We start from the raw sequence: 15,482 nt of genomic DNA on the forward strand, positions 1-15,482 counted from the left end.
CTAACTGAATGTCCCAAAGGGGGTTAGCGTAGTGTGGTGAGGCCTTAGCTGTTAGACAGGCAGTCAAGGTTCGATTCTCATGGACATCACCCATCTACGCAAAACAACGCATAGCATAGGCCCCAGGGGCAGGGGTCCGAGCCTCGGAGTTTTGTGCTGCCGGCACAACGACCGTAGGTATGGCAGGCTGAGCCAGCGCGAACAGGTCTTCCTACCGGGGGCAGTTTCTTCAGGTTGTAAATTAAAAAAATCAAGCATTCTAACTGAATTTAAAATATCATGAGTTTGAGAAATTTCACTACTTATTCTCTTGCTAAAAGGAACTTTATCAAATTAAAAGGCCAGGGCTCCGCTTGTCTGGTAGGAGCAGTAAGTGCACTTCACCATGTGTTGGGATGTTGTAAGTTCAAATATATTCCACTGGTATGTAGGTTGGTTGAATAACTATTCTAAAAGGAAGGGGCCTTAATTCCCACAACTCTGTTATAATAATAATAATAAACCGAAGCAGCAGGCTTAATTGTGGGAGAGTGGGAGAAGCTTTGGGGGGTTTCGCTACTGAGATGTTGACCATAGCTCAGCAGAACTTTCCCGTTTGCTTGCTGCGAAAAGCTGTGGCCTGGCCTACGGCGAAAAAGTATTACCATCGATGTGTTTCTGTGGGGCCCACTGTGACAACGAAAGGGAGCCTAAAATCGATGCTGGAATCCCTTTCAGCAGAAACGTTCCCCGTTGTGGGTGGGGGGTCTGATTCATTTACCGTGGAAGGAGGCTCCACGCAGAATGAAGAGTAGAGCCTCCTTCCACGACATGCAAACGCACCCTATAAGTCTCCTGACCTACAATTGGTTTATCTGTGAATTGCTTTGCTTATAACCTTGTACTGTATGGTTTCTTTACTTTAAACAATTCTAATGCTGAGTGACAACTGACCATGAGCTCCACTCATCTGGTAGGGGCGACTTGTGAATGTCTCAAGGATACATGCCCATTGCTGCGAGACAAAAGCTGGGTGAACTCCCTGATGGGCAAGGGGACAATTATCATCTCATTCAATGAAATCCTGAAATGTGATGGATGCAGTCCACCTCTGTCTCATTCATAAAAGCATAAGTACTTCATATTAGGGAAGAACAAGAACATGTCATGCAATACACTGAACAAATCAGCGAGCTGTATTTACAAGGATTCATCTTTCAGTTATTGTTGGACAAACACACACTTAAAAAGCCCAAATAAAAGGAACTAAAAGAGAAAGGAAACAATCCAAGTAAAATTCCCTTTACCAACAAGTACCAGATTGGATAGTGGAGCAAAAACCCATTCAATGACACAAATAGAATCATACACCTCCGCCAGTTCTCCATTGCAACTCGATTTGAATCCTTCCATTTCTCGAATCGATAAGATGGTATTTCTCATTGATTCTTCTGTTGCTGACAACATCAGAGAGATTGATATCAACATAACCCAGAGTCTCCTGAAAAGAGGGGGAAAAAAAGCCATACTCTCAGTCAGGCACTAATTTCTATCTATTTGTATGAAAATCAGAAATGAAGTATCAAAGAAATGCAATGGTTGAAACCATTCAGAGAAAGCCAACATGCATCAACCTAAAACCTTTACTGCTGCTACTGAAAAACAAGACAACGACAATCAAGAAAAAGGAAACCATTTTGCTGCATCCAAAAAATCAACATGCTCATACATCCTGACCTAAAATAGCAAAAATTTTATGTACCTTTGAATACAAGCCAATGCTAGGTGGCCGACTAACGACCTCGACATGGAGCCGTTCATTAGTCGGTGGTTCCTCCAGTGTAAAAGTAAACTCCTCCTCCCACCTTGGGTCTCTATTTTTCTTGACGTGCTGAAGCCGCAATAGGAAAAGAAAATCAGTAAATAATTGAAACACCAAAAATTGCATTGAGTAGAAACTGATAAGCAAATACCAATTGGCACTATACATATAACCGATGATACCTTCGTTTTCTTCTCCTCTCCCTTGAAAAGAAGCCGTACATATGGATTGGTGTGATGCTTGCCTTCAACATCTTGAGCTTCATGAACAATTACTACAAGCAGACCTCCACCAGCCGGGGTTCCTTCGGGTGCTTTCTCAACTGCACCCGAGTCTTCTTCAAATTCACTTGCTAGATCCTCTGTCTTAAAAGGCTTATACATAACATCAAAGGTGATCTGCCCGCGTGACTTCTCATTTAGTGGATCATTAGGATCCATATTTTTAAGCAGGTCAAGCGTCAAAGATTTTTGCTCGTCTGGAGGTAGATCTTTTAATCGAATAACATTCATTCCCATCTTCTCATGCTTACCAATCTAAGAGACACAGAACAGAAGTGCAAATATTAAAGAAAGCAACCATGATATCATAAATAGCAGAAAAACATAAAGAAGTTCTAAAGGGGAAAAATTAAAGAAGGAAAATACCTGTTCCCAATCATAAACAACCAACTCAAGGGCTTGAGATTCTGTATCCCTCACAACAAACTTGAATTCCTCATTCCATTCAGGGTTTAGATTGCCATGCTTGACGGTTGTTTTTTTAGATGGAAGTTTATCCTCTGTAAGCTTCAGTTTCACGTAAGGATCAGACTTACCTAGTAAGTCTTTCTTTTTCAGCTTAGTTGCTCTCACAACCTTGACATGGAAAATGCCAACAGGTTTCTTCATGGCCCTGAGTATTCATAGGAAAAATTCAGTCTTGGTCACAGTTGATAACAGAAGTAACAAGGTGAATGAGTAGAGAGAATAAATAACGCACTTCACAGGATCCATTATTTGAACTTCCAATGTTTTAGGCCATAGATACATGTTTGCAACCTGATCCTTGATGGTCTCCTGCAGAAGCATGATATTAAGAAAATCATAACAGCGGCTTCCAATGGTCAAAACACCAATATTCTCTCTTGAAAACCAATAACAAATAACCATCTCCAAGGTCTCCGTTGTCATATCTTGGTACAGGTGATGATGACACAAATGAGAATTTTGTTTTACATTGCACGCAGAAGCATGTCCAGAAATAGGACCAGCCCAATTTTTGAGTAGCCACAGGTGATCAAATGGATCTAATGTGGAAGGAAAAGTGGATATGAAAACTCCACAGAAAAAGTACAACATGCATCCCCACAAGAAATAGCTAAACCGCAAATTCTATAATCAAGTTCTCTTTCAGTGTCTGGCGATAACCACCAGCACTAATTGAATTTGAAATCCTAGAAAGGAAATTAAGCCACCCAAATCAATATGGAAATAACAAACATCACCACATGCCAAAACAAGGAACCCCAAAAATAAAATAAAAGGTCAAGCTACCTGAACAAATCTGTAAAGGCCAGGGATTGACATTACATCTGCCCCAAGAAGTTTAAGCCCAAAGTCAACATGCGGCTACAGCAACAAAAAATAAACCAGTTAACCTTGTGCATTTAGTAAACAACGGAGAAAAGGCTAAATGGAAAGATAAAATCTGAATAAATATATTACCAACAGTATCTGTCAGAACGAGTTAATACCTTCTCCATTAGAGACACAAGAATGTTTGCGAAACAAGGAAATGTATTCACCAAAGGCTTCAATGTGATACGTGGAGCAGCAAAGACTTGCAAATCCACCAGCTGAAATTGTCCAATTGAAAATAGTTAATATCAGCCATCCTTCAACAGAGAAGTCAAAAAGCATTGGCAGTACACAATTTTTACAGTTCTGGCCATTTTGTGAACCTAAATATTCAAAATAAAAAGCTAAACCCTGCTATGCCACATGGCAGTAAAGAAGACAAGAAGTTGGCCAGTATTCAGGTGCAATGCCATCCACTTGTATGGTGAGATAATGGAATAACCTGCACAGTTGCTTTTAGCCCAAATGTTTTCACTGCCACAATAACATTAGGGTTTCCTGCCCATTTAAATGACGGCTCCATAATCAGCTCCTTCTCATCGGTGGCATAAACTTTCATTCCTAAATAATATTCAAATTACAATATGAGTAACAGTTCTAGATAAGGATATAGTCTGATCATTAAAAGAAACACGAATGAAGAGATGAAAATAGCATATTCTAAAGAACTTAAATACTATTGAATTTTTCAACTATTCCATGATGGAGACAAGAATGAGTCACATGCAGAAAAAATTACCTATGATGTCAAATTAATAGATTGAAGTGGAAAGATACACTTAACACTGAAAAAAGAGACAGTAGCATCATCAATTCACTAAGGATACCACACAAAATATTGAAGAAAAAGCTTCATAAGCAACACACAGTGAAATGACACATTGTTTTCCAAGGCATTAGATGAGGCATGTTTAGAAAGACCTGAACGAGATTTTCATCACAACCAAGTATGACATCCTTTTTTCAACTCTTACAAAATAGAAAAAAACTGAATTCAGCACTCTGGCTTGGTTGCATCGTGAAGAACGCAGCCAAGGGGGTGACATCTTCATCATGATCCTTGTCCATAATGGGCAGAGAAACTCAGCTGAACGACAGTTTATATGGACAAACTGTGACTTGAGATGCAAACTGGCCAAGTTTGTCCTGCAAGCTGAAGCCTGCCTGACCAACTGCCCAGGCTGAACCTAGCAGATACCACATTTTCAATGTGAACCTGATGTATGATAAATAATAAATATACTCAAGGTTAAATATAGTCCAAGCTAGGCAAGCCAAAATAGGATCAGAAAACATGTGTGAACCCAATGTTAGTCAACCCAGACCATGTGCAGCATACCCGTGAGTGAAACATCAAAATTCCTCCACTGTATGGTTCCCTTAACACACTGAGTAAACCCAGCAATTAATTGAAAAGGTACTCAAATATTTAAAAGGTAAAACAGTGCCTCCTGCCCACAAGGGCTCGGATCATCTGAAAGGGGTGACTTGTGAACGTCACCAAGTCAACGGGACGTCACAAGTTTGAAACCCACAGGGGGCATCCTTTGCAGCAAGGTTGAAGCTGGGTGTACTCCCCAGTGGGCAGGGGGAACCTCAAGGGTTTTAACAACCGGAGGCCAGCCAATGTGTGGTTAATCAACTTAAACCACCTAGACACAAGTACTTATCCTGGAACTGGCTTTGAAGAGTGTTCAAGCCCAATCAAGACAATTTTGAAGCAAAACCAAATTAGTGTTATATATATAGTTCATATAAATACATAATCATATATATGTGTGTGTGTGTGTGTGTGTGTGTGTGTGTGTGTTTTGTTTGTTATTTTACTTTTGTAATAGGTCATGCCCTCTAGGGGCATTTTTGTATTTTTACAGGATGTAATAGGTCCTGCCCATTAGGGGCAGTTTTGTATTTTTCTTTTTTTGTTCTTTTGTCTAGATGTTGAGACTAGCCCAACTAGCCGTTGGACTTAGGCTAGTTGGACTAGCCCTTTTACCTCTCACTTGGTCTATTTAAATGAGATCTCTCCCATTGTGTATGCAAGCTTTTCTTGAGCATTTTTTAGGTTAATAAAATAATATTTTTTATATCGTGTGTTAAAGCCCATTAGTGGCTTGTGTATGTACTCTTGATAGTTTCTCGCCCTTAGTGGCTTATAAGCACTTCTCTTAGTGGACTTGTGTATGTGCACTTCCTTTCCTAGTTTCATTACATGGTATCAAAGCCAATAGACTCTTGATTCTATTGGTGGACCTTCGTGGTGATCGAACTTCTTCTTGGAGATCATGCCAAAGCTCCAAATCTTCATCAACTCTCTCTCTCTTGCTCATCATGGAGAAGGAGTTTGTGTTCGTCATGCCCATCAAGTTGAATGGCTCCAATTACCGCACTTGGGGCCTCTACTATTGAGAACCACATTATTCAAAAGCTCCATCAAATATATTGAGGGAGATTGTACGGATCCTCAACTTTCATTTACAAAAATTATGGATGAGAACTTAAGGTTCCTTGAAGAAGATGAGAAGACCATTGCCACTCTTGAATTCGAAATAAGACACATGGAGTGGCAGATGGACAATGCAAAAATCTTAGCATTGATTGTGAGAAGTGTAGATGCTTCCATTCTTAGTAATGTGACCCAAATTCAAAGTGGCCAAGAAAGCATGGGAGTTCTTAAGAGACAAGTATAAAGGACATGGCTCATTGACACCTTCACAAGATGATGATGTCTTTGAAACAAGGTGACAATCCATCCGAGACTACTACAACGAGATGGCCCTTCTATGGAGGGAACTTGCCGTCTTGGAACCTAAGTGAGAGACCACAGGGGATCTTCCCCTTAGACAAGAACAACTCAAAAGGGAATAATTCTTTATGTTCCTTAATGGTTTAAGGCTCAAATTCAAAGGGGTAAGAATGATGTTACTCAATAAATCAAAAATTTCTTCTCCATGAGACTCTTACCGAGTTAAGTATGGAGGAAGGAAGATTGAAGGGGGAGAAAGAAGACAAAGTTAGTTACACCACTCTTGCTGCCTCCAAACCCAGTGTCACTACCAAGGCATATATAGACCTCAACATTTTGGAAAATAAAGCAATAGAGGATCTAGGAAAATTATTGGTTATTTTTAAAATGAGTCGGGACACATAAATCCAGCTTGCCAAAAGTTGAAAAAGGTCGGGTATGTCGCCTTGAATCCTTGATTCAACCTCTTTTCACATAACACCAAATTGATCTCTATTATCTAATTGTCACACCAATAAAGATTTTTCTAGTGTTTCAACAATCGATGGCACCTCTTTAGAAATCACAAGCATTAGAGATTTAAAAAATGATTCCAATTTTTTTTGTTCCAAAAGTTAGAGTTATTCCTAAATTAAATTTGAACTTACTCTCGGTTTCTCAAATATCTAATCATGGTTGTGAAATCTCCTTCTCATCTACAGGTTGCATTGTGTAGGATCGCCAATTAGGAAAGTTGATTGGGGAAGGCTATAGACAAGGAGATTTATACTACATAGGCTTCTTATATATTCCAAGAAACTCTTTTTGTAAACATGCCCAAGAAAAAATATTGAAATCCAAGTGTATTTAAACTCCCTTTTTCCTTTTCTGAAAAAATTTTGTAACGAGAAAGAATTTGTGTGCAAAGATTGTATACTTGGAAAAAATGAAAACTCTTTCTTTTTATTCTAGATCTTATGAAACTAAGAGACCTTTTGAAATTGTGCACTCGGATGTGTGGGGACCCTCTCCGGTCATGTCTAAAGGAGGGTTTTTCTATTATGTTGCATTTATTAATGATTATACTAGATATACTTGGGTTTATTTTCTTAGCAAAAAATTGAAAACATTCTCTTGTTTTAAAAAAAAATTATAATTTAATTAAAAATCAATTTCAAACTAACATTTATATCTTTCGTTCAGATTCGGGAGGTGAATTTTTATCAAATGAGTTCAAGTGTTATTTGAAGAAAAATAAAATTTTACATCAAGGATCTTGTCCAAAAACCTCACAACAAAATGACATCACCAAAAGAAAACATAGACACATTATAAAGACTACTAGAACATTACTTATTTCGAAAAGAGTTCCTAAATTTTTTTGGGCTGAAACCGCTCTCACCGCAATCTATTTAATAAATAGAATGTCATCTTCCGCTTTGGAAAACAACTCTCCCTTAGAAAAGCTTTTTGTTATTGAACCAGGTTTTAAAAGATTAGGAGTTTTTGGTTGTGAGTGTCGTGTGCCTTGTGAAAAAAATGATAAATTATCTCTTAAGACCGTTGAATGTGTTTTTCTTGGTTATGGGGAAAATTAAAAGGGTTATAGATGTTATGACTTTTCGAGAAATGTAACTTTTCTTGAATATGAGAATGGTTTTGAAAAAGATATGACTAAACAAAATACTGATTATTCTTTCTTGTTTGATTTATTGCCTAAGTATATTGTTGATAATGACTCTCCAAACATTGTTGGTAATAAAGACAATATTAACAAAGTCAATGATATTCAAGAATCTAAGGTCTATTCTGGCGTAACAATGAGGATAATCTACGTGCACTTGATAAGTACATGCAAAATAAATCTATAGATGAGACCAATCTTAGGAGATCAGATCGTATATCTAAGGCCCCTAGTAGATTTGTGTCATATGAGTCCTTTTTCCTAAATATAAACCTTGTTTATTAGCCATTAATGCTTTTTATGAACCATTTACATACAAAGAAGCCAAAGATTATCCTCATGTTGAGTTAGATGCCCTCCATAGAGCAAAAACTTGAGAAATTGTGAACCTAAGAAAAAAAACCACAGGATGTAAATAGGTAGTCAAAGTTAAAATCAACAGTGATTGAACTTTAGAAATATATAAAGCTAGGTTAGTAGCCAAAAGGTATGCTAAAAAATATGGGATCGACTATGAAGAAACCTTTCCACCTGCAACTAAAATGACCAATGTTAAGACTTTTATAGCGGTAGCCTCGATTAATAAATGATTGATTTACCAATTAGACGTCAAGAATGCATTTTTTAATGGAGATCTTAAGGAAGAAGTATACATGGGCCCTCCACCAGGGTTTGACACTAAAAATGGTAAGGTTCTTACACTTAAAAAAAAAAACTTTTTATGGACTTAAACAAGCTCCTAAGACTTGGTATGATCGTTTTAGTAAGGTTATTATTGATAGTGGTTTTGTTTCATGTTAAAATGACACTGCTCTTTTTATTAAGAATGTAGGAACTGAAATAATTGGTTTATTATTGTATGTTGATAATATGATTATCGTTGAAAGTGATAAAAAGGGTATTGATGAAGTTAAAAATATACTTAAAAGAAATTTTGATGTTTTACCTTGGTTTTCTGAGGTATTTCTTAGGTATCGAGGTTGTGTACTCCCCAAGAGGATATGTACTTTCTCAAATGAAAATGACATCTGATACAATTGCTAAATTAGGTCTGACAGATGAAAATATAACAGATACTCCTAAGGTACTCAACGCAAAAATGAGAGTCAATGATGGCACTCCATTAGAGGATCCTACTCCCTATCGCCAACTAATTTGGGTCTCTCACATATTTATCTTTCATTTGATCCGACATAGCACATACAACTCACAATACAAGCCAGTTTCAACATGCGCCCACTTTAGTTCACAACTTCACATAATTATTAGATATTTAAAGGGCATTATAACTAAAACGCTTTTCTTATCCTCTTCCTCATCTCTTAATTTGATCGTTTATAATGATTCAGATTGGTGAGGTAACACTAATGATCATATTTCCACTACAGGTCATTGTTTTTTTCAACAATTTACTTATATCTTAGATGTGTAAAAAGTAGGGGTGTCAACAGGTCGAGTTTGGTTTAGACCCAAGTGGAATTAGACCTGGCCCCGATTTTCAAGTATGGTATCATGTTCGAACCTGGGTTTAAACAAACCCACCATAAGAGAAACTATACCAAGACCGTATAAGAACTACATGAACCAGACCCAGGCCATACCCGATAAAATAATATTTTTTATTATTTTTACATTGAAAATTTGTGGGTCTTAATCGAAACTCAGGCTGGGCCAGGGTCTGATATAAAATTTCACAAACTATACCTGTCTCCATGTATTAATCAAACCTTTGAGTTCGGACCCGGATCTTAATCGGGTCTTCTTATTTATCACCATACCCAGACCCTATAGGGTTTGGTACGAGTCGAGTCCAGGTAAACCCAACCCATTAACACCCTTAGTAAAAAGCAACAAAAGGTGTCACTCTCTTCCACTGAAGCCGAGTATCAAGCAATGACAACTACCACCACCGAGATTGTTTGGTTAAGAAGTCTATTCAAAGATATGTGTGTCATCATCTCTACTCCATCGAAGATGTGTTGAGCTCTATCTAACAATCGCACCTTCTATGAGCGGACAAAGCACATAGAGATAGATTGCCACTATGTTAGGGGGGAGTTCTTAAGGAGAGCTATTGAACTCCCTTATGTCACATATGAATACTAAATTGCAGACTTATTCACCAAGGCTTTGTCGGCACCTTGTTTTTCTTTCCTCCTTAAAAAACTTTTGGTTATTTCATTGTCAGTTTGAGGGGGGGGGTATACATATATATGTGTATTTTTTGTTTGTTATTCTACTTTTTATAATAGGTTGTGCCCTCTAGGGGTATTTTTGTATTTTTATAGGATGTAATAGGTCCTGCTCACTAGGGACAGTTTTGTATTTTTATATATTTCTTTGTTCCCTTTTCTAGCTGCTCAGACTACCCAACTAGCCCTTGGGCTAGTCCAGCTAGCCATTGGGCTAGCATAACGCCTAGTTGGACTAGCCCTTTTACCTCTCACTTGGTCTATTTAAATGAGATCTATCCCATTGTGTATGCATGCTTCTCTTGAGATTTTTTGAGGTTAATAAAATAATATTTTTTATATCATGTATTAAGCCCATTAGTGACGTGTGTGTTATTGAGTGTTTGTTCTGGCCCTTAGTGGCTTATGTGCATTACCCTTAGTGGATTTGTGTATGTGCACTTCCTTTCGTAGCTTCATTACAGTTAGACCACCTAACAAGATGTCATAGGAGGAAAAGACTATAAATTGAATAAGCTCACCTTGAAAAGTTGGTGGAAGGGTGCCCAACGTAAGAGTTTCAAACTCAACCGAATCAATCTTGAACTTTGGAATCTGCTCGGCAATAATTGGCTTTGAAATCTCCCTTACCATCTTACATACAGCCTAAATAAATAAATAAATTGAAAATTACAGAAAAACAAACATATAAGTGAAAATAAATTTTGTACAACCAAATATCCAAAATAATGGTTAAATTCTTAGAACAAGCTTGTCATCGCCTAAATACTCAACTTACTGAGATGCAACCATGATAATCAGAAAGGAAATCCTACAGAAGATCTTGTGTTCTTACAATCAAAGGTACATGCAGCAATACCTTATCCAAATATGGCCACATATTCGCAAGAAATTTGTTCAGCCAATCAACCTTCATGAAACAAGTTGAATAAACTTATCAGCAACCAGACTGTTCAGCTCTATCACAACCATTTTGGAATACTAACCATCACATAGTAAAAGCTATACATACTCGATCGTAATCAGGATTTTTCACCCATAAGGGTATTTCTGGGAGCATGCGCTGCAATGATTTGGAGTCGTGTTCAATAAGAGGCTGAACTATAGGATCCTGTTCAATGGATGAAAAACATCATATTAATGAAGTTGCAAAATATAAAATTAAAAAGAAAGCATAAAAAACATATATAAGGACTGTTGTATAGGTAGGAAAAATCAGAAATTGAAACTGCATAATAGATGCTCTAAGAATTCCTTATACTCCTAATTCTTTAGAATTTTTCAACAACTACAAGAAGTCCAGGCAAGTGTACCCTAATTTGCACTACATTATAGGATATGTCAAATGGATGCATTTTGGTAATTAAACAACCAAAAAAACAAGATAGAACCAAGAGGAAAAAATGACCTTTTTATAGACTTTGTCACTTTGATGATAACAAAGATCAAATTCTTTGTACAGATGGAAACATGGAAGTATTTCTTATGCAAAAGCTACATTAAGTTCACAAGCTGTTTCAACTCATAAAACTAGAAGAAAAGTGCTGATTGATGATGCATGAAAAGAAAAATACAAACTATCCGCACCCATTTTCATGCTTCCAAGGTCTCTCCAGAAATGATGAGAAAAAATAATAAATTAGTTAACATGCTTGCCCAAAAAACTCGTGAGATGAGACTATAAGAGGAGATAAGAAAATCTGAGGAAAGGTATCTGACTACACAAGGAAACTATATGCTATCAACAACATCTATCCCAGAAAAGAACATCCTACTACATACTCCACAAATCATGCACAAGAAATTATCAGGATCTGAAAATAGGTAATCAAGACCCAGTTCAAGAGTTGGATTGCTGCAACACCAATTTCCATGATGACTACTATAGCACCATAAAGAACCTTGGACCCATACCCATACCATGCCTGATCTTATACCTCACTCGCTGTAAGGTAACCCGCACTCACAAAAAAAAAACTATGACTCCATCCTGGTTTGAGGATTGTGTTGTACTATGAACACTAACCAAGGAAAAAAATAATAAATAGAAAGACCAAATTGGGTCTTCCCTATGAAATTATGTTTCCAGATCTCCCTACTAGCGTGACATAACTCTAGGCCATTAGCACACAAAAAAACCAACTTAGAGACCCCTGTGCCAGTTACAGTTACATATATGAGAAAACAAAGTCGAGTAGTGAACCACTGAACCCTAAGAAGATAGCCATCATAATGATACTGCAGGAGCTGTACAAAGATTGAATGGCAGCGGCAAAATAACTATGACCATCAAACATGCAAAAACACATCCTCTCTAACCAAAGTTGAAAACTCGATACTCGAAAGACTAAATTTAGCATGTGATTAAGCTGAGCCAACATTTTTTCCATATCAAGTGTCAAAGAAACAATCAGCTAAAATGGGTGTCCAACCTGGTGTTCATTGCTTAACCAAGTCATTCTGTATCCAGTGGCTTGGCCTAGTGATACAGTACAAAGTGGGTCAGTCAATTAGGCCAACCTGTTTCACATCTGACCCAATTTGACTCATGCAGGCAATGGCTCAATTCAGAGGGTTTTCAAACTATGGTTCCCCATCAACTCCATGATCCTAGTCATGTAACATACAAATGCTTGATACGCCTCCCACCATATAGAATGAGTTTAAGAAACTTTTGTTTAACGAGACCCCAAAAGACACTAGCCCCCAAAAGGATAATCCTCCTCTTATCTTGGACTCGGATTACCTTCATCAGGATCCTACAGTTACCAAAAAAAGAAAACGTAAAATCATATCAGTTACATTCTTAACCTAATCCAAACAACATAGACATCACCTAATACATATTCCTTTGCAAACACTCGAGGAGCTGAACGGCCAGATTGTTCTTCAAGATGTTCACTGGCACTTGCAGTATCTTTCATTTTTTTCTTACTAAAAGATGGGGGGGAATATCTACAGCAACATATCTGATGCCAAAAGAAATCCTATTGTTCAACCCCATATCTTCTAAATGATCATGAACACAAATTTATCTCCTCAATATATCTAGCAACTCCATCCACTGACATCTAACGTCACCAAATTTCACAATTCACAAAAAAAAAACTCTACTATTATCAGCATAATCTGCCATTCCCAGTCCCCTGTCCCATGCCAATTCCAATCCCAAAAAGAACAAAACTAAAAGAAGGGTGGGGGAACCTCTTCTTTCAAACCAAAACAAGCAACGCTCAACTATTTTGGGTCTAATAAAACTTGGATGAACATTTTGAAGAAAAAGGTTTTAGATCTCATGAACCTAACCAAAGTAATCTCCACGCAAATTCTGCACTTACAGATTTCGCCATCAACAACACCACCACCACCCCAAAAAAAAGGCAAAAACACACACTAAAGAGCTAGAGAAGCGCCTAACAAAAGTATCAAGTGGGCACAAGAAAACATAAACTTGGGAACAAATATACATATTCAAACTACAAAACCAAAGTACATGTCCATATCCCTGTAGATAGCTAGATAATCACATAGAAATGCAAAAGTGTGAATTCATCCTCAAGGATGAAATCTATGGCCAAACACAAGCAAGGCAATTATGATTCCCCCGTGTAGACATCAACATCAACAATTCTGTCCTTATGGTCGCCGACATAAAAAAAAAGAAATAACATAGTTCACGACCAAAATAGTGATCCCCGCCTGCACCAACCACTTAAGAGCCCAAGAAAAAACTCCCCAAAATTCCCATACCAAGCATGACACCAAAACTATACGAACTCGAGCGAAGATTTTCCACTCACACGATGCTGCAAACCAAGCATGCAGAAACTCCCACTCCCCAAACCAAAAACGCAGCCAAGAAGAACCCCAAATCAAGAATTTCAAAGAAAACGAGAAAAAAACCAACTCGAGCAAAGGCATACCTTCACGTCAGTCGGTTGGAAGAAAATGAACATATAATACCCAACTACAAGTCCAACCGAAATCCCCACACCAAATCCGGTGAAACCCAACAAAGAACTCACGAAACCCATCTCTCTCTCTCTCTCTCTCTCTCTCTCTCTCTCTCTCTCTCTCTCTCTCTCTCGGATCAGAAGAATCAACCTTAGTCAGAGAACAATCTTTTTCTCTCCCACAGTCCACGGAGTCTCTCTCTCTCTCTAGGATCAGAAGAATCAACCTTAGTCAGGGAACAATCTTTTCCTCTCCCACAGTCCACCGGAGTCTCTCTCTCTCTCTCTCTCTCTCTCTCTCTGATCTGAAGAACCAATCTTAGCTACAGAACCATCTTTGCTTCTCCCCACGCTTAGGCCTCCAGAGTAATCAAATCTGCCTTCATTAATGGAATCAATTTTTTTCAGAATATAACGTGATGGTGTCGGTAACGCATGAATGTGTGGTGGGGATGGTGGTGGTGGTGGTGGTGGTGGGGTTGAGGAGAGGGAGCCTCTCAGGTCAATTGCTATGAAACAGTGTAATAAATGATATCTTTATAAGATGATTGAATTTTAAATAGGCGTTTTGAAAACAGCGTTTCCTGTGCCCTTAGCTGCTTCTATTCTTTAACCCCTCACTAATCCCCTTCATGGGGTCCAAGGCATCATCACTTGGCTTATATGGGTGATTATACTCCTTATCAATTTTTCCAATTGATCAAGTATCCCTTCGTTATGACTACTGCCATGACATGGGGAATGACCCAAATGACAAGGTTCAAGCTTGCTGATGCTTTTTCCCGTAAAAAAAAAAAAAGTTTGCTGGTGCTTTTCTTGCTGAGTTGAACCAGGCTGTTGGAACATGGGTCCAATAAGGTTCTGTTTGGGTCCAACGGGGGCTCCGCTTGTCTTCTAGGAGCAGCTAGTCCACGCCACCTTGTGTTGGAAAGTTGCAAGTTTAAATCCCAATGGTATCATTGTACAACCTTTCAAAAAAAAGGTTCTGTTTGGGAGCTGCTCTGCATCCGACTTGGATTTGGTTTTCAGAAAGTGAAAAATTCATGAAGATGAAGATAGTTTAAAAATGACCTCAAAACAAAATGTTAAGTCAGCTTCAAAACAAGGAAATAATAAATTGAACATGCTAAACATGATCTTAGGGTTAGTTTTTGCTTTTGGATATTAGATGTATTTACATCTGGTTCAGTGCCACAATAGAAGCAACAATGAATAATTTATGGTTTGCATATATATTCGTGTGGAGCCATGTGCTTGCATCAATTTCTTAGAGAGAATTCAAAATTTACCATGCAATTGATAGTGACTTTATGGACCTGCCAAAATACTGAGTTTTCAATTATTGAAATGCATTCACTACTAACCAGAACCGCATGTGCACGAGAAAACACCCCAACCTCACTACTTGCTTCAAAGGCATGTACGTTCCACTACATGGGGCACTCTAATTTGCCATGCGATGAAGGGATATCTCAACTTCCAAATACAAGGATGTTGTAACCCCTGTG

The 15,482-nt window shown here is 38.0% G+C and overlaps 1 protein-coding gene across 1 annotated transcript; it reads right to left on the bottom strand.

Annotated features, from left to right (window-relative positions):
* Nucleotides 1-1,056: 1,056 nt before the first annotated feature.
* Nucleotides 1,057-14,482, bottom strand: LOC149817825 (synaptotagmin-2-like). Its single transcript, XM_089984772.1, has 12 exons — nt 13,945-14,482; nt 11,034-11,132; nt 10,881-10,931; nt 10,543-10,666; nt 3,863-3,981; nt 3,537-3,638; nt 3,337-3,411; nt 2,783-2,859; nt 2,449-2,695; nt 1,984-2,337; nt 1,742-1,870; nt 1,057-1,480 (listed from the first exon to the last, which is right to left on the bottom strand). The coding sequence occupies exons 1-12, from the start codon at nt 14,053-14,055 to the stop codon at nt 1,343-1,345; spliced, it is 1,626 nt and encodes a 541-aa protein (XP_089840898.1). The 5' UTR covers nt 14,056-14,482; the 3' UTR covers nt 1,057-1,342.
* Between the last annotated feature and the right edge of the window lie 1,000 nt (nt 14,483-15,482).

This window comes from Nuphar pumila, chromosome 13, assembly GCF_984573655.1.
Source record: "Nuphar pumila chromosome 13, dmNupPumi1.hap1.1, whole genome shotgun sequence".
Taxonomy (NCBI): domain Eukaryota; kingdom Viridiplantae; phylum Streptophyta; class Magnoliopsida; order Nymphaeales; family Nymphaeaceae; genus Nuphar; species Nuphar pumila.

Excerpts from the sequence above, each read along its gene's own strand:
- LOC149817825 (XM_089984772.1), bottom strand. The coding sequence starts at position 14,055 with ATGGGTTTCGTGAGTTCTTTGTTGGGTTTCACCGGATTTGGTGTGGGG. Across the intron at positions 3,982-10,542 it reads CCTTCCACCAACTTTTCAAG|GAATGAAAGTTTATGCCACC; the intron begins GTGAGCTTATTC and ends AATATTATTTAG. Across the intron at positions 2,338-2,448 it reads TTGTTTATGATTGGGAACAG|ATTGGTAAGCATGAGAAGAT; the intron begins GTATTTTCCTTC and ends TGTGTCTCTTAG.